The 20,167-nt window shown below is 21.0% G+C and overlaps 1 protein-coding gene across 1 annotated transcript; it reads right to left on the bottom strand.

Annotated features, from left to right (window-relative positions):
• Positions 1-674: 674 nt before the first annotated feature.
• On the bottom strand, positions 675-19,592 carry Bma-mlt-7 (uncharacterized protein; the record flags this gene model as incomplete). The annotated part of the gene is made up of 13 exons (XM_043078740.1): positions 675-870; positions 1,495-1,612; positions 2,210-2,382; positions 2,626-2,819; positions 3,133-3,376; positions 3,834-3,967; positions 4,477-4,681; positions 6,397-6,628; positions 7,512-7,555; positions 7,993-8,111; positions 8,245-8,426; positions 17,767-17,946; positions 19,538-19,592. 13 exons carry the CDS (start codon positions 19,590-19,592, stop codon positions 675-677), a joined length of 2,076 nt encoding a protein of 691 aa, XP_042934674.1.
• Positions 19,593-20,167: the final 575 nt, after the last annotated feature.

Genomic DNA, 20,167 nt, shown 5'->3' with positions numbered 1-20,167 from the left:
TTTTGAAATTATAAATTTACATCTAAAAATTTTTCTTTTTTTCATTAATTTTTAAGCTTAATTCATTTCAATGATGGATTAATTAGTTTTATTACTATTAATCATTATGAAATAAAAAAAAAGGATCATATACAATTTAAGTGAGCTTTAATTAAAAATCAAAAAGACGACTAACTTAAATTTTTTGTTTCACTTAAATTATGTCTCAAATTAATTGTCAAAATCGTTTATGAAGAAAAAAAAGAAAATAATTGAAATGGGTTTAAGTTGTAAACTTTCAAAACACACATTTGCACTTACTATATGCTACTTATACCATTATATTAAATAAAATTAAAAAATAAAAAAAATTTAATTAATTAAGAAAACGACAGAAATAAGTGCACACAAAAAAAACTGTTAAAAATTTAAAAAAAAGCATTTCGGCACTTTACATCATATAAAATAATCTAAAGGCGGAAAAAAAAGAAAACAACAAAAAAAGGTAATTTAACCTTTAACAATGTTAAATTTCCTAATTTTATAATTAATTTTCATTTTTGTTTATTATCCCTGCATCATTTGTTTCATTCTTTATTTTTTTTCTTTTCTTTTCTTCGCTTTTTTCTCTTTTTTTTTTTTAATTTTTTTTTTTTTTGCTACACTTACAATTTAAAATTTAAATTTTATCTAATTTATTCGCGCCATTTTGTTAAATCAATTTGTGAAATTGCTGAGCATTGCGTCAAACGTCCTTGTGGTATTAAAAATGCATCCTGTGAAACGCTACCAAATTGATCACCGTTATTGCAAATAATACTAGCTAATGTGACCTTTCGAAGTTCGGCTAATTGAGCTGAAGTAAAAATGCCGGGGTTCTCGTAATAAAACCTATAAAATTTATCCAAACAATAAAATTGATTATTAAAAAAAAATAAGAAAAAAATCAAAAATATTAAGGAAAAAAAGACAGATAAATAATGCAAAAATTGTATTTTTGCTTTGAAATAATTAAATTTTAAACAAAAAAAAAGAAAATATTCGAAAGCAATTGGCTTTGATTTATGACAAATAAAACATTTTCGACAATGTTATTATAACAAAGAGTGCGGAAGAGGCCAAGAAGTTCAGTGAAAAAACATTGAAAAAAACTAAGGAAAGCCTAAATAACTAAACAAGAGAGAGAGAGAGAGAAAAAAAAAATGAAGATAATTCGATAGCTCTGCTAAAATTAAATATGCATATTTTTAATTATGCAATTATTAAAAAGAAAAAAAATTTTAAATATTTAAAATTTTCCAAACTTAATTTCTCGTTTTTAAAAGATAAAACAAAAAAAAGAAGGATAAAATGCTAAAGATGGAAGAGAAGAAATAAAAAGGAAAAATAAGAATTATGAATGTAATAAAATTTTGAAATAAAAATAAACAAAAATTTGAATTAAAGCTGAATAACTTAAATTTCAATTCTTTCTTTTTTTTGCCAAATATATAAAGAAGTTAAAATTTAAATTACCTGTCACCATCACGTAATCTTTTAAATTGATCACCAATTAGACAAGCTAATGTTGTACCAACTAAACCACCAATAACTGGATCTTCAACCATTGAACCAATATACAAATCAATATCATCTATGGTATATTACTATTATTTTTAACTCTTTCCTTTTTTTAGAATTAATTTTTAATAATTTCAAAAAAAAAATAGATGAAATGCCATTATAAAAATTAAATGACAGAGATGAAATAGAGAAGAAGTAATAAGTAAAAATAAAAAAAGTTAAGAATATAATGAAATTTTGAAATAACATAAAACTAAGTCAGGAAAAAGTAAAACTTAAATAAAATAACTAAAACGATATCAAAGATTTCACATAAGAAATGATCATCACAATTGTAGAAATTAATAATCTTTAAAAATTTAGTAATTTTATATGATCTAATTTTGTTGAAAATTTAGATTATGAGCAAAAACTTTTATTAAACAAATAGTAACAGCTAAATTTTCTCGAATTTTAATGTAAAATAAACATAAATTAATTGAGTTACAGAAAACTTAAAAAAAATATTTAAATCAAAATTTTCGTGCATTTATGAAAGGTATATAATATCAAAAAAATAATTACTAATTTACTCAATAAGTAATCAATAAGTTGAAAAGGATAGAAGAAGAAGTAGAGAGAGAGAAAGGGAGAAAGAGAAAGAAAAAAGAAAAAACATGAAACTTACCAACTGTTTTATAAGTTTTTGATAAACCAAGACGTATATTTTTATCTAAAATTTCATTTTTTAAATCATCAAAATTATTCGCTAATGGCATTCCACAAAAATGTCGCCATTTATTAAAGGATGGTAATCCATGATCACGTCCACGTTGAATATTGACAGATCCAAGATCGGTGCTTAATTATAATTTATTATTTTCTGACAGAGAAAGAAAAAAGAAAGAAATATTTGAAGAAATGCTGCAATTTGTGATAAATGCGAAAAAAATTAGAAGCAAAATTATCAATTAATAATAATCAATTCATGATTTATTAGTGATAATTTTGATAATAGCAAAAACAATTTTCTTAATTTAATAGTTTTGGTAAATAAAAAAAAAATTTTTCTTGAATAAATTTTTTTAGAGGTAAAACATTTACCTTCCAAACATTTTTTCAGTGATTGATTTACTCATACGATGAGGACGTTTTACAGGTGTCATCATAAAACCACGTAGAATTGGATCAATTCCACCTTCAAATAAAATTTTCCCTGATTTGAAAACACCATCACCAAACAGGAATCCACCATGACTAATATTATTTCCGGTAAAGTCTAATCGTTGATAAAATTCCTGGAAAATATCAAACAAAAAGAAAAAAGAGGGATAAAATATTAGTGAAAAATAACAAAATAAAAATATGCTAATAATTAAAATGGTAATTTAGCAATAATTTCAATTAATAACATATTAATGTAGGATGTAATGCAAAAATCAGACGTGCAGTACATATGCCATACGGTAATTAATTTTTTAATTAGATTGAAAAAAATTATTTACTTCATCATTCAAAAATTATAAAAATATACATAAACGATGTAAATATATATACTGGTGACTAATTTTTTTTTTTTTTTTTTTTTTAAATTTAATTATTATAACAAACCTGCAGCATTCCATGTCCAAATCGATAAGCTGAAGTGGTAAAAACATTTGATACGGTAGGATCAATTTTTGAATTATAGCCTTTATAAGGGCCAATATGTTTATCCATAGTATTGCCCAGAATTTTGGGCAAAAATTCATTATAAGTTATTACTTGTATTTCAGCACCAACAATTTTTCGTGTTTCCTGGAATAAGCGGTCACCGGCCCAATCTGGATTCAATTTTTGCAAAATTGTTGCTATCCTAAAATAAACAAAAAACAAAAACGAAAAAAAAAAAAGTAAAAATAGAATTCGAAAAATTTTATTTTATGTGATCATAAATAAGTAAAAAGTAAGAAAAAGAAATGATATGAATGATAAAAAAAATCATTAATTTCAAATATTATTTTTTAAAATATTAAAATATCTCTTCCTTTTAAAAAGTTTTAAATTACTTTAAAATGCGCAGAATGTAATTGGAAAAAAATTTTTTTAATATGCATCTAATTATTTAATTTTGTTAATAATATGATAAAAATAATTAAGTAAATTATAAAATGACATAAAGCAGTGATAAAAGCATCCACATATATTGAAATTATTACATATTATAATACCAATAATCGTTAAAATAATTACAAAGCAGAAGAAAAAAGTGAAAAGAAAAGATAAAAAATAATATTATAAAAAAAACGAATTAGTAAAAATTGAAAATTTACCTGTTATGCTCTCTTGTAAATAAAATATGAACAGATGATAAGCCAATGAATAAATTAACACGAATATCACCTGCTGTAAATGTTGCCGTACATTTTTGTGGTGAGCTACATTTTGATTGATCAAAAGGTAATACCTATAAAATCATTATAATACTTTTTAATAATTTCAACAAATTATTATGATCATATTATAGTTTAAAATTTAAATAAATTAATCCATATTATGAAATTATTACATATTATAATAGTAATAATCTTTAAAATAAATAATAAACAGAAGGAAAAAACTAATATTACAGAAAAAAAAAATAAATTTTTTCTTTCTTTTCCTAAAACTTCTTATCAAAACAAAGCAAATAAAAAATTTAGAAATAAATTTTTTAATCGCAAAAAAAATAAATTACATTGTTACGGAATTTTTTTTTAATATTTTTTACACTATCAGCAATTTTATTTAAATTAAAGTTTTTTTTTTTTTTATCTAATTTATTAAATAATTATTTCATACCATTTATTGGTTGCATATTTTTCTTTTAATTTTTTTTCTTTTGTTTCTTTTTCCAACTTTTTTTTTTTAAAAAAAACATGGAAATTAAATTAGTTAAAAGGTCAAATCTATAATTAATTCATGATTGAAATCAACCATCTGATTGTTAAACTTGTTCATTCGCAAGAAACCGGTCCTTGCTTGGCGGAACTTATGCATATCTTTCAGAGATGATCCATACAACGGCGAAGCGTCAATAAATGCTGTATTCTCATTTAGCTGTTCACGTGGTATTCCGTTCCGACCGGTACCACAAATCGGTGACGACCGTGAAACTTTTAAGCATTGTCGTTGCTTAAAGCTGTAAGTATAAACTGTAAATATTCATTACATCATATAGTTGATAAGTGTAGTAGTAAAATAAGAATAATTAATGATGGTAATAATAATATTAATAATAATAACAACAATGATAATGACAGTGATAAAACAATAGAAATGATTGCTATAATATGCTTATGACAAGAATTATGATGATAAGAGATGATAGTGATTGGAGAAAGATAGATGATAACAACTATTTCTCTGCCTTTATGGTAATCATTTTGAAACAAAATTAATTAAACCTTTGAGTTGAAATATTTGATATACATTGCAGCCATCTATCATAATGTTTTACTAATACAATATAATACTTGTTAGTTCAGTAACTTTTTTGAACTTTTAAGTAAACATTTAACAATAACAAAAATAAATCAAAGCGAATATTTGATTAGAAAATTTAGTGATTGAGGAAATAGAATGGATGAGAGCAAAAGCAGTGAATATGAAATTGTAGTAAAAATATTTGATATTATGATTATATCTGATATTATGATTATATTTGGTATTATGATTATGATATTATGATTAGATTTGGTATTATGATTATGATATTATGATTGTGATATATACATTATGATGAAAGTAAGAGCAAAATTATCCTTAGTAATTAATTTGGATTTTTGTTTGAATAAATAATTATTATTTTAAGCAACAAAAATACATTGATTTTTTTTTTTTTCTTTTTTTTGTAATTTTATAATTAATAGAGAGACTGCAGACTATTAGGCTATTTTTATTTTTTGTAATTTCAGATAAAATAATTAATAAAAAGTAATAATTATACTCAGTAAAATATACCATTTTTAGTCATTTTAAAATTATCAAAAGATATTAATTATAATGCAAGAATTATATTATTTAGATTATTACAATTTTTTTAACAAAACAATTATTATTATTTTTTAAGAAATATTTATTATTATCATTGTATACTGCTGACCCAATTTTCAATGCAATTTCATGATAATTTTTCCCTGTTTTTCGTGCCTTATCAATATATTGTTTTCTTTCCTTTTTACTTTAAAAATGAAGTAATAACATTAAGCGATTACTGATCATATCTTTTTTTTCGCTTGTTTTATTAATAAATTGTTTAAGCTTAAAAAATAAATGATTATTTCCAATTTAATTAGAAATTTTCCATATTGTTTTAATTTAATTCTAAGCTATATTTAATCAACTGAATTGGTAAAATAAATGACAGATGAATGACTAGAATATAAATTGAAATATTGAATGAATAATAATAATACAAAGCTTTCCATTGCTTTCTCACTCTCCCTCTCTCTCTCTCATTTCTCTTTCTTTCTCTCCCCTCCTCTTTCTTTTTTATTTATTAGTTGCATTTTTATAAATACTATTTTAAATAGTTATTCATAAAATTATTATGAAAAATGCTATCACAATATATTGCCATACCGAAAAAATTCCAATGAATTCGTAGTTAAAAAATTAAAGCAATAAAAAATATTAAAAAATTATCGTTATCATTTTTTATCATTCTATTATCATTAGATATGCCATAAATATATTAAATGAAATGGAACTGAAGAAGTATAGATATAAAATGCTCCAAAAATTATTACTGATCATTTCTTATCATTCTTTTAACATCAAATATACTTAAATAAAACGGAATTGAAATTAAATAAAATGAAATCGAAAAAAGAATATACGAATACGGAAACGTACGCTTGGTTGCTATCTTTTACGGAAATTGGTATCGGCATGCAAATCGATGGTACCGGTTTACAGGATATGCATTTGGCTGATGGCTGCAAGGTTGTTTTAGCAATATCATGTGACATGAATTGTCCAAATTGCATTACTAATGCATTATATTTATCATGTGGCACACTTTGTGAACTGGATAACAGAACACGTGAAACTTCACGTGCCGTTGGACGTGTAATTCGTATTGAAGCTGAAAATTATAATAAAAAAATTTACAAATTTAGTTAAAACAGAAAAAATCAAAAAAAAGAAAAAAAAAGAAAGAAAGAAAGATTTTGTTAGCAATTTATGGTAAATTAAAATTATGGTTTTTCTTTTTTTTTTTTAAAAAAAAAAAAAACTATTTCAATTAAGTGAAATAACAGAAATGTCACCAATGAAATTTTAATTTGCATAAATTATTGCTTCTATACAAATTAAACACATTACTCCATGTTCAATTCTTTTTTTCCGTTGTTTTGTGAAACAAAAAATAAACAAACAAGGAAAACAAAAAAAGAAAAAAAAAAGTGAACAGAGAATGAAAGAAACGAAAAAAGGAAAAAAGCTAGAAAGATGATTATCACTTCATAATTATCTATCTTATCACTAATGAATTAAATAAGTCAATCTAAAATTTTCCATTCCATTTTGGTGGCGTTGCTTTTTACTAAATTATTCAAATGCCATCAATAATTTTGCTTCATTTAAATCTATTTTTTGAAATTTTAAAAAAAATTAAGCAATAAAAGTGTTAAAATAGCGAAATTTTATCAAAAATAAAACGTATAATATGTTAGAAGATAAGAAAAAAGAATGGAAGGAAGGAAAAAAAGAGAGAGAGTAATGAAAAGAAAAATAAAATTAATGGGGAAATGAAATTAAGTTAACAAAGAAATATGAAAATAATTGAAAAAAATTTAATTTTAATTTTTTAGTAATTTTTCAAATTTTATTTCTGAAAAAAAGAGATAAGAAAAAGAATGTGAGATAGTGAATATTTGATGTTATATCATGATTAAAACTAATAACTATTTCCCAAAATTACTGATAATAATAAATATTAGTTAATAATTTCAAAGCAACAAACATACAAACGGGTTCTGATATCTTATCATCATATTCAGCTGGTAAATGCCTGGAAATTATTTCTAATTAGAATTGTGCAAAGAAAAAATATTAAAAAAATTAAGAATAAAATATGAATCAAAATTTAAAATAAGCAGGAAGTTTTTTAAATTGTCATTAATTCGTTGATCGAATAAATTTTTATTCTTTACAAAGAAAAAAGAAAAAAAGAAGTAATTCAAATTTTTATATCAAATTTCGAAAATTTATTGATCAAAAAATTAATTTAATCTACTAGTCATAACATTTCATGCATCAGAATAATCATATGTTAGAGGAATATATGATAAGAATCATAAGAATATATTAGAGGAATTATCTTCTAATATATGGTATGAAAAAAATATATAAAAAGAATTTTTACGATTCTAATTTTAGTTATTGAAAATTATAAATGATGAAATAATTTTTATAAACAGAAAGAAATGTAATTAATTATTAAATTACCTAAGATATGGTCTAAAAGCTGCACCAAGAAGTGGTTTTTCTAAATTATTGCAAACACCATCAAAACTTCGATACATTAAATGATAACACAATGAGCGAGCACAATCAGTTTCAGTAAGCTAAAAATATAAAATTATTTCTAGTTTTTTTTTTTCCAAATTTGAAATTTAAATTTGATTTTCACCTTTTAAATTAATATTATCTAAGCTATGATTTAAAAAAATTTATCAAATTTGTATCTATTAAAATTACCTTTGGTACACATCCGGTACCAACAGCTCTAGTGATATCATCAATTGATAATAATTTTCTGCTTGATGTATCCTCAACTGATATAATGCGATGATTTCTAATCATATTTTCGGCTAAATTTTTATCAGTTGAATTAATCGTGCTACAATCGACACTACTGATCGGACTAGATAAATGGCCATCTGAAACAAGAAGTTGAAGAATTAGCATGGAATTATGTAAAATAACATAACAGTAGATACATTATAAATGATCATTTCCTTATCAATTATCATTTCTTTTATTCAAATAACTGAATAATTAGTACTATCATATGATATGATATATCATGATAATATCAGAATGAATGGCATATAGTTATGTAGTATTAGCGAATATTATATCATTTATTTACTATCAGTTATTAATTTAACCACTTAGTCAACTTGACATTAAATTTAAATTTGCAAAGGCGCATAATATTTGCAATTCACATAACTGCTTGATAATTTTACTTGTAAATTATATTTATGTATGATATATGATAATTTAACTTTTCTAAAAGCATTTTTAAATATAAATTTTATGCTTATTATTATGCATCAGCATTATTCACCTCGAACTATTTATTTTATAGCCCTTAACTCTCCAAAAAAAAAAAAAAAAAAAAAAACACTTTTATAATTCCATTACATTATCGATTATTTAAAATCAACAAATGTATTTTAAATAAAATAAAAATATTCAAATGTATTTTAAAATAAAATAAAATAGAAAATATTTGAATATTAATTATAGTGTACCAATAAGTGTGACGCACAAAAGTACAATGATTAACATAATAAGTTTTATATCACTGTGCAATTTCATTTTCTTTATTTTTATAATGATAAAAGAAACTTATCAATTCAAGACTCTGATAAATAATTGATAAATTAAATATTATGCTTGTATATATACAATAAATTTCATATTTACTTGTAGTTATCAAATATTTTGTGATAAATAATTCAACAATATATAATGTTAATGATAACTGGAAATTAATAATAGCTCCTTCTTTTTTAATTGATAATGAAGTTGAGTAGTTCATGATAAATGTTATTTTAACACTTACAAACAATCGTTTTAATTGTTTGATAGTTTTTTTTATCTGAGAAATATATACGAACAGTAATTAATGAATGAAATTAATTAAAAAAGGACAATTTAACGTCTGAGTGATATTTCAGAAATTTTCAGGCAATATATGACAAAAATGATAAATTATGGATATTGCCAATAGAAATAGTTATCATTAATTTAATAATTAAAATTAATAATTTTGCTATTAACTATTAACATTTATTTTAGAATTGAAATATTTTTTATGTTATTTTTCTTTCTTCTTTCTCTTGATGCTCAACAATTAAAATTTAAGAATTCGTGAAAAAAATTCAAATAAAATCTAAACTTATTACGAAATGAAAAACAGAGCATTTCCACTCAAATTCGTATTTTTTTCCAAATATCTTACAAAAATTTTTGCATAACTTTGTTTGAAATTAGCACAAAATTGTTTATTTGAAACAAATTTTTAAAAAAAAAATCAAAAGAAAAAGTAATTTTAACAATAAAAAAATTATATATAATAATAGTTTAAGCGAGAAATTTTTATCGTCATTTTTACTTCCTTTAAAATTTATGAACTGCAAAAGAAGAAAAAAGAAAAAAAATGAGAAACTAGTTTTCGACGTATATTTGTTTCAAAACTTTATGCATAACTAATTGTAAATTAAAAATAAAAAAAAGAAGAAAAGATAAAAAGTTTTCATTTCATTTTATCATTAATTTTGGTGATTGTTATTTGTTGTTGTTATTGTTACTATTAACAAAATTAATAATAAAATTTACTGTTCTTATCTGCTGTTTTGCTATTTGTTTTGTTATTAATTGATGTTAATTTTAAATTTTAACATAAATATTAAAATTTAAAATAATATATTTAATTGTGAAAAGAATTACTCAAAAACAATTGGTTGTTGATTTGAATAATTGGTGCTATTTTCAATTTTAATATAAAAATTTCGATAGGAATAAATTTTCATTCGTTTAGAAAACAAAAACAAGCATGCATGTTATGCTAAATTATTATATTACATCATAAAATTTTTGCCCAGTAAAATTACTATAATTTAAAATAATCACTTCTATTTAAAAGGAATTGATAATGGTAATAAAAAATATTATAAAGAACTGGTTAAATTCATTTCAATGAATTCAAATTATAGAGTTATAAAAGTTTCGTAGAAATGGAAATTTTATTGTATTACGGAATGGAAAATTCACATTAATTATAATCATAATTATAATCAATAAAATAAAAATTCAAAATGTTGTTTCCAAAATTATGCCTATCGTAAACATCATTTGCTTATAAATTTTAGACAAATTTTAAAATCATAGTGAAAAAGTGGAAAATTACAAATTCAAAACAAGATGATTGAACATGTCAAAAACATTTTCTCATTCCAAAATTTCACATAGAAAATTAAATTTTTTTGCTTTTGTTCTAACGTTTGTCACATCATACAGTTGAAAAATATTGTAATGAAGATTTGGACATACATTTAATTTTATACTTCATTCACCATTTCAGCAATTTCTCTTTCCTTTTCTTTCCTTGCTATCATTTCTCATTATAATTACTTTTTGATAAAATAAAACATAAATAAAGTAAATAAGCAAATAAAAAATAATTATAGCAAATGAAATTATATTGGTGTTAAATTTTGTTTTTATATTTTGATACTAACATTATTTTAAAATATTAGTATTATTTTTTGTATCATGTATTTTCACTGTTACTATTGTAAACTTAAAGAATAGCAAATTAATTGGATGAATTTTTTTATAATATTTTGATTGAATTGAAAGACATAAATGTATATTAAATTCAAATAGTTTCAGAAAAAACTGATAAAATAAATCTTTTTACTTATTTATTTTTTTTAATGTAAAGATATTATACTTTTATGTTTTATATTTTTTATGGAATCACTTACAAAAGTATTATTTTATTAGTTTTCATTATTCATTCATAATTTTTTTTCTTTTTTTACTTTTACTCATTCATAACTTTTTTTCTTTTTTTAATTAAACAAGGAAAATTTTTTACATTAATATACAAAATTAAAAAATTTTTTACTTCATTTTTGTTAGGTATTCTAAACTTTTTTTCTCAGGAAATATTAAAGTGTCATTTGTTAGTTTATAAATAAATTATCAAAAGAATAGATTAACAATTTTTTTAAATATCAATTTGCTTCGTATATTCTGGCTAAATTGGTCTATTAAAATATTAATAGTATTGTTGTTCAAATATTAAATATCAATAATTTTTATTTAATTTAGCCTAAATTGATTTATTGAAAAAGATATTAATAATAATTATTATTGTTATTATTATTCGACTACCAAACATTAATATTTTTTAAAGTATCAATTCTCTTCACTTAGCTTGGTCTAATTTTATTTATTATTATTATTGTTCGACTGTTAAATGGTAAACAATTAAATAATAGTAGAAATTTAATGCTTTGTTGAGAAGTAAAATGTTCTCCATTCTTTTATAATATATTCATCCTTTCATCTTTGTCGATTTCTACAATAATCGATCATTTCATTCAGACATCATTGTTGTTCATCAATCGTTGATCATTGATTTTCTTTCTAACCATTTCATTAGTTATCATTTTACATCCTTCCATTCAACCTTTCTTTGTCATTTATTCATTAATCTTTCGAAATTTAAGAAAAAAATTTTTTAAACTATTATCGATAAATATAACATTTAAAAACTATGAATAAATTACCTAAAAAAAACGGAAAAATTTCTTCTCAATTAAGAGTATAAATAATGATAATTAATAATATAAATAAATGTGGTAAAAACTAAAAGTTAAAGAATAATAAATAAAGTGTAAAATGAGTGAATAAAAATTATTATCATTATATTATAATAATAGTAATAATAATATGGTGATAACTATTATGAGAGAATTTAATTCATATTTCTTTATAAGAGATGAAAGTGAAAGTTAAAGAAAGGAAATGAAACATTTTGAAAAAATTACAAAGTATAAATAAATCATTTTTTTAATGTTACTTTAATCTTACTATATTATATATCAAATTGATTAATTATTTCATATTTAATTTTATCAAAACTTATTTTAAAAATAAGATTATTTGATATTTTATATTTTCTAATATCAACAAATTACAATCTGTTTTGTTTATGAATAAGAAAAAAATTTTTCAACATTCATTTTTACTTATATAATAATATTACGTTGCATTTTTTCCTTTTCTCAATATATTCATTCATTTCTTTTAATTTATTTCTAAGTTAACAAATTAGCGAAAAAAATCTTTCAATAAAAAAAAATTTCTTATTTCTAATTACTTTGATATTTCTTTTTTTTTTTTGTATTTCTAATAGTACCAAACAAATTTTTTGATATTTGAAATTTCACAATAAAAATTATAATTTATAAATGAACGAAAGAAAAAAAAAAGAATTGACCTTTAATTGATAAAATGTTCATATTAATTTGCTCCAATTTTTATTGTTTACATTTTTATTGTATTGCACATTTATGAAAATTGTCAAAATTAACAAAAATAAATAAAAAAATGATCGAAAAGAAAAAAGAACAAAATGAAAATAAAAGGAAAGAAAATAAACAAATGCGCTATATAAAATAAAAGTGGATAAAAAGAAAAGAACTGATTTTAATTTATTAATAGCAATAATAATGTGTGATGAAAAATCAATGAAATGATGATTAAACTTATTTATTTTGTAATAAATAAGTAATTGGTAACTATTAAATTATTCAGCAATGAAATTTAATAGAACTGCAAAAATTATGAAGAAAATTATATTAATTGCCAAATTATACATTCAATTATTATTTGTTTTATTTGATTTTGTATGTTTAATATGCTATTGTTCACAATTTGTATTTCAAATCTAATGTTAAAAGAATGCAAATTGAGAAGTTCAAATAAAATCAACTCAAGATTACTGATTTATACAAAAAAAAAAATTTAAAAAAAAATAAAAAAGAACGTTTTTATTATAAAAACTAAAGAAAAACTTTCTTAATGGAAAAACTTATGATGATTTTTTATATTTTTTTTTTTTTTTGTAATTTTAATCCGAAATTAAAATTTAATTTATATTAGCAATGTGTAAAGAACAGATTATATTCTATGGAAAAAATAAAAAGAAAGAACCAAACAATTTTCAAATTATTAATCCATCAAAATTATTTTAAAAGTCATCATGGCGTTATCAGTTATTAGGATTTCTTTTTTTTTAAGCAAGAATGTGATTAATTTAATGAATATAGCATTTATCTATTTAATGCATTTTATATTGAATGCGTCATATATGTATGATTTAAATTATTAATTTAATTTAAATTTTAAAAATTTTTTAGAATTTCTTCAAAAACGTTATAATAACTGAGTACTGATACTCTTACTATCATTAAAATAATGCCGCAATTATCTACCAACCGTTTTCCTTCATTTTCCTTTTTCTTTTTCTTTTTTTTATCATCATATAAATACTGGTTGACCTTCGAATCAAAAATTTTGTAATTTAAATTTTCTTCATCTCTTCACATTGCCCACTTCAATTGTGACAATTAATTTTCATCCATTTCTTCATTTAACCATTCTCATTCTACTTCAACAATCATTTTTTTCATTCCTTTTCAATAGAAAATGTTCATAAAATCTTACATAAACTAATTAACAAATTAAAAGTAAAATTAAAAAACAAAAAGTACATTTAAATAATCAATAAGTGATTTATTATTTAAAAAAAAAAAGTGGAGAGCTAAATAAAAATTAAAAAGAAACTATTCATTGACCAATTGACTACAACACATTATATTAATAGAGTTAAAAAAAAAGTTAAGAAAAAATTTTTAATTCAGCTCAAATATACAATACATTAAATAAAATATACATTTAAAGTATACATTAAAATTAAGAAATAAAAATATATATTAACAAAATTGAATAAATTTTTCTTTCTTACTGCTTAAGTTGTCAAGTCAAGTTATATTTTTTTTTTTTTTGTTACATTTGTTCCGTCAAAAAAGGTTTGTATCGAAAAAAAAAGGAAATAAAAAGTAGCAATAGGAAATAGAAAATTTGTGCATCGTTATATTTTATTTAAAATGTGAAAAGAAAAATATGTAATAAGAATGGATGAAAATTTGAAAATAAATAATACTTAGAGAAGAAATGATAAATCTATAAGAGTTATAATTTCATTTCCGGAATCTCAAAAGATATTTCAAAGATTTTGAGATTATCAAAGAGTCCTAGAAAAAAAAAAAATTGTCAAAAATTTCATATAAAAAAAAGCGAAATGTAGAAGAAATATTTTTCATTTAACATTAAAGAATGAATAAAAAATATAACATAAAAAACTAATATCTTTTATACTTTTTTTTTGTTTACCAAAAATTTTTAATTTATTTTTCGTTATTTTCCTACATTTGTCACATTTGGTTAGCAATTATTAGTGATAATAATTAATGCTTTATTGAAATTTTTGCAAAGTTTTTCAAAAACCGGAAATTTTTGCTCATTGTTTGTAATAAAATATAATAAAACAAAAACTTACTTTACAACAGCAAATGATAAGAATAAAACATTCGGTGATAAATATTGGTGATAAATTGATATGAAAAATTTTATATAAGCACTATAAATATAACAGATAATGTATTAACAAATAGTATTGAAATAATTTTCACAAAGAAAGTGCCGACGAATAGACGAGAGATTGTTTATTAAACTAATTAAGAGATAATTAATATTAAGCTACCCAATTTTCCACCGCTAATTCTTCCTTATGTCTCTTTCATATCTTTTTAATCATAATAATAATAATTAATAGTATTTTATATAAGCATTTATATATAAATATAATAATACCAGGAATAATAATAACAATACTTGAATAAATCATGATTTATTTAAAAAATTTTTTTTATTTTTATTCGTAAAATTAGTTTTTTTGTTATCATTGTTTTTTCTTTGGAAAAAAAAGAAAATCATTTGATTCAAATTATATAGAAACGACTTTCTTTGTATAAGGTTTAATACTTCAAAAAATTTTATTTTTATTTTTTAGTTTGGATATATTAGCATTATATTTTATCTTTTTTCTTTTTATTCTATTTTTGAGAAGCAAATTTTTTTGTTTTGTAAATGAGAAAAATTGTTCAAATGAAAACATATAAAAATTTTCTAAATCTTTATGAAGTGAATGAAATATAGGATAATTAATTTGTAATTAAATTTCCTTAAATAAATGAAATTATTGTTAACATGTTTAATTGAAATAAAAGCAAGAAAATACAAACTGTTTGGTGATACAAAATTATTATCATTTCATTTATTTCAGTTTCAGTTATTTCAATTATTTCATTTCATTTATGAAAAATTTTTTTCAATTTTCTTTCATTTTTTTTTCAAGATTAAAAATCATAAGTGTAATTTATTAAAATTTAAAGTAAATAGAATTTAATTTTTGATATTCGACCACTTGCTATGGTTTAAAGGCAAATAATTCATTCATTTATTTGAAATTAATTAGCAATGATTTTAAACTTTTTAACTAGTTGATTAATTAGTAAACAATAAATTTTGATCAGTAAAAAATTAAGATATGATAAAAAAATTAAGAAGAAAAATAAGATGATTTCATGATATATTCTTTTTATTGCAATACAAGTGTAAGAGATTGATATGAATTAGAAAAACACAGCTAATTTCAGCTAGAAAAATGCTTTTTTTCTTTTTCAAATGAAAAAAAAAATTCCTTTTTTTTTCTAAAAAATTTTCTTTAAAATGTTTTATAAAAAAATACGAAGGAATTTATCGTTTTTCTCTTCCTTTTTTTTTTGAGAAAGGTATTTTTACAATAATTTCATTGTTATGTCAAACAATATTTATTCTGATTTCATTATTTATAAGAAATGAAAGATGAAAATTTTAAAAGAATTTGTCATGAGCAGTTAAAAATTACTGAAAAATGAAAAAGGTGAAAAAAAATGTAAGTTGATGTTCTGAAGTATTGAAGAGAAAAAAAGCTTTCTTCTATTTTTTTGATATTATCCAAAAGTTGGAAAACAAGAAGAAAAAAATATTACTTTACTAATTACCATTCTAACTATTTCAGCATATTTCATTATATATGCAGCATTTAAATTTTAATCAGAAGTTTAAATTTGTAAATTTGATTTATAAAAAATTAAAGCATTATCATTTGCTTACAAATGATAATTAGGATGGCAAAATATTTGAGCAACTTTAGTCATTAATTTTAGCAAATTTTTTATAAAAAAACAAGTTGGCTATAAAATATATGTTTAATTAAATTGATTTGCTTACTATTTCATACGTTCCGCCAATTACTCACTCATTATTAGCTAATATAAAATAATAAATTTCACATTATAGTATGTCATAACTTGAAATTATATCATATTCGCATTATTATTCATAATAATTGCAATCGTAATTATTAATTTAACGATTTATTCTATTGCAATTATAATTGTTATTCTTACCAATAAATATATGTCATAAAGAAAGTGTGAAAAAAGATTAAAAAAGAAAAGAGGAAAAAGAAAGAATACGAATTTGCAAGTGAAGAAGAAAAGAAGCTAGAAAAAAGAAGAAATTTAAAAATTTCAAATAGCAAATAAAAAAAATTTCTCTTTTTTATGTTAATTTTCAATAAATATTTTTTAAATAATTTTGAGTAAGCATTTTGCATATATTTAATATACTGACACTTTTATTTTTTGTTTAAGTGAAAAATCAAAATTTCCATTGATTTCCGAAAGTAAAAAAGAAAATAATAAAATTGTAAAGGAAATTTTGTAATTCCCATTATTTAATTTATAATAAAATACAATATTTTATGGTAAAGATTAAAATTCTTTTATCAATAATTTTATTTAAATGTCAATAAAATATTTTATGGCTAATTTAATTACTGGAGAAATACTTTAATGGATTAAATGATTAATGTACGTAAAAAAAAAAAAAAAAAAAAAACTTATAATTATTGCTTTAAAAAAAATTAGATAATTTTTTCTTCATTTCAGAATAGCAAAATAAATGAGAAAAGCATTTTTCCTTGCTTTTTGCTTAAAAAAGAAATAAAATAAAATTCATTTAAAGGAAACGTTCGTTCATTTAAATCTAATTTTTTAAAGGAAATATTATACTTGTATATATTAAATAATTATTTTTACAATTTTCATAAATCTTTGACATTTTCACTTCCAATGCATATTTTTAGAAAGAATTAAAGGTTTTTATTATATAAATAATTATTTAATGAGTTGCTTTTTTTTGTTTCTTTAAGTTGCATTTTTTATTTCTAGTTAAATAAAAATCATATAAAACAAAATATTACTGTAGAATTTAATTAAAGTAATTTTAACTTTAAAGCTTAACCTTTTATGCCGGCATTACACGTATTACATGCTAACTGACAATTTCCGGTCATCCAGTCCGGATTTGCCGTACATTCACCAATTGATGCCCAAAAACGACACCATTGATGTTCATCACAGCAACCATTAGGTAAGCATTTAAATTTGCTAGTTTGTGGTGATGATAATTGTGGTACAACTTCTGCAATTAAATTAATTTAAAAGTTTAGATGAAAAAGAAAAACAAAAGATCAAATGATTTCTTTGTTCTTACAATTGATTACAATTTTAATACTAATTGAATTATTTATCAATTAATAATTGCTATTTTTAAAATGCTATTCATCCTTTTAAAGCATATATAATATATAATTTGTAAAAAAAATAAATAATATCCATAGAAATTAGTTAACATAAAATGATATATTATTTTGATTAAAATTTTTACAATTAATATTACTTGAGCAAAAACTTTATAAATAAATTTGTCTAAATGATTTAAAATTGTCAACAAATTGACATCGTAACTAATCGTAGAATTATTTCATCTGAAACCTAATTGGAAATAAAAACGGAGCACCAAATTTGTGTTCAATTAAATATGATTGATCATTTAGTATTATACAATGTCAAGGGTTAAATAATCGTTTAAATTCGCTCATTTTAATTCTTTTCTCTCTCATTGTCTCACAAAATATCCTTTAACTGAATTTGAACTGAAATGCGCCGATTCATCCGAATCACTTCGATAAATGTTTCAAATTTTATTTACAAAAAAGGCTTTTTGCATAAAAAACATTAGTTATTACGTTATTAATATGAAATGGAATTATGCAATGTTTGAAGACAAATTTAAAATTTTTTAAATCTGAATTTTTTTCAAGGGATTTGTTCAAGGGAATAATTTCCAGGACTAAATGAATGAACAAATAAAGCATTTAAAAATTTTAGTGAATTAAAATCAAAAATCTTTAAATTAAAAAAGAAATTAATTATTTTTAAATTTTTATTAGCTGATTCCTAGATTCTATATATTTTGTTTATATATGTATTTGTTTGAATTTATTTGTGTCATTTTTTGCTTCAATAAATTTGAATTAAAGACAAGTTTTAAATTGATCTCAAGATGGTCTCATAATGCTCCGAACATCATTTTAAAATATAATTTTTGGTTTTAAAAATCAATTTATGTGCTTGGCAAAGCTTTTAGTACTTCTCAATTAATATTGTAATAATGAAAAGCGCCAATAACAAATCAATTTTTGATTATATCAAAAATTGAAATTTCAAAGAAACAAGAAAATATTTTATATTTTATGGAAAGAGGGAAAAATAAGTCATCAATAGTATGTAATAAGAGGTAAATAAATAATGGGCAAATTTAATTATAAATTCCAAATTTTCAATATCAATTAATTTTGTTTCCAATATGAATGTACTGTAATTCAAAAAACATTCATGCACCACATGCACACAAATTAGTCATTAATTAATTTATTTTTTATTGTTCCTTTTTTTCACTTTCACTTTTTAAACAATAAATAATTGAATAAAATACAGAAAATTTATAAAACATTTTGGAGCAAAAATTTTTTCAACCATTAAATCGAGAAAAAAGGAAAAAAAAATGAAACAATAGTGAAATTAAACGGTTTTAATCAAGCTATTATTTATAAATTGTTATTACTTTTTATTAGATCATAGATTTTAATAAAAAAATTTATGAGGCAGAAAATAAAATAAAATAAAAGTTAAAAAAGGAATTTATTTAAAAAAGAAAAGAAAAAACAAACCAGTAAAGAATAGTAAAATAAATTGTAGTTGTTGTATGCAAATTGTTTTGATCATTTTTCCTTTCCAAAATGATTAATAGATTACCCTTTTATTTCTGAGCAAAAAAATGAAGAAATGACAAAAAAAAAACATTAAATCGCAATAAAACGTATTATACCGATTATAGCGCTATAACAACATGATTACGTTACGTAATGTTATGTTACGTTGAACCACACGTATCTTCCAAATTTATCTCCAAAATTTAGAATGCGTGATATTTTATAATAATAATAATAATATTAGTAGTAGTAGTAATAATAATAGCAAAAAAATAAATAAATAAACTAATAAATTAATGAATAAATAATCGAGAAAAATATTTCTCGTCACAGTTGTAGCATAAGGCTATTTCCACAATCTTTTGGAACAAATTTTCTTCGTTGGCTGAAAAATATTTTAGCGAATAAACCGGTCTTTTTAAAATAACGAAAAAGGCGTTACATGAAGTTTTCGATAGAAGAAAAAAAATGATAAGAAAAAGAGAAAACTTTAATCACAATTTCATGAGTAATTAATTTAAGAACTACCCGAAATTATGCAGCACTTTTTAAAATTTAAATTTAAAATGAATGTATTTCCTTTCTTTA

This window comes from Brugia malayi (assembly GCF_000002995.4).
Source record: "Brugia malayi strain FR3 genome assembly, contig: Bm_v4_Chr2_contig_001, whole genome shotgun sequence".
NCBI lineage: Eukaryota > Metazoa > Nematoda > Chromadorea > Rhabditida > Onchocercidae > Brugia > Brugia malayi.
Note: the sequence above shows the minus strand (reverse complement) of the source record. Positions and strands in the feature narration are given on the sequence as shown.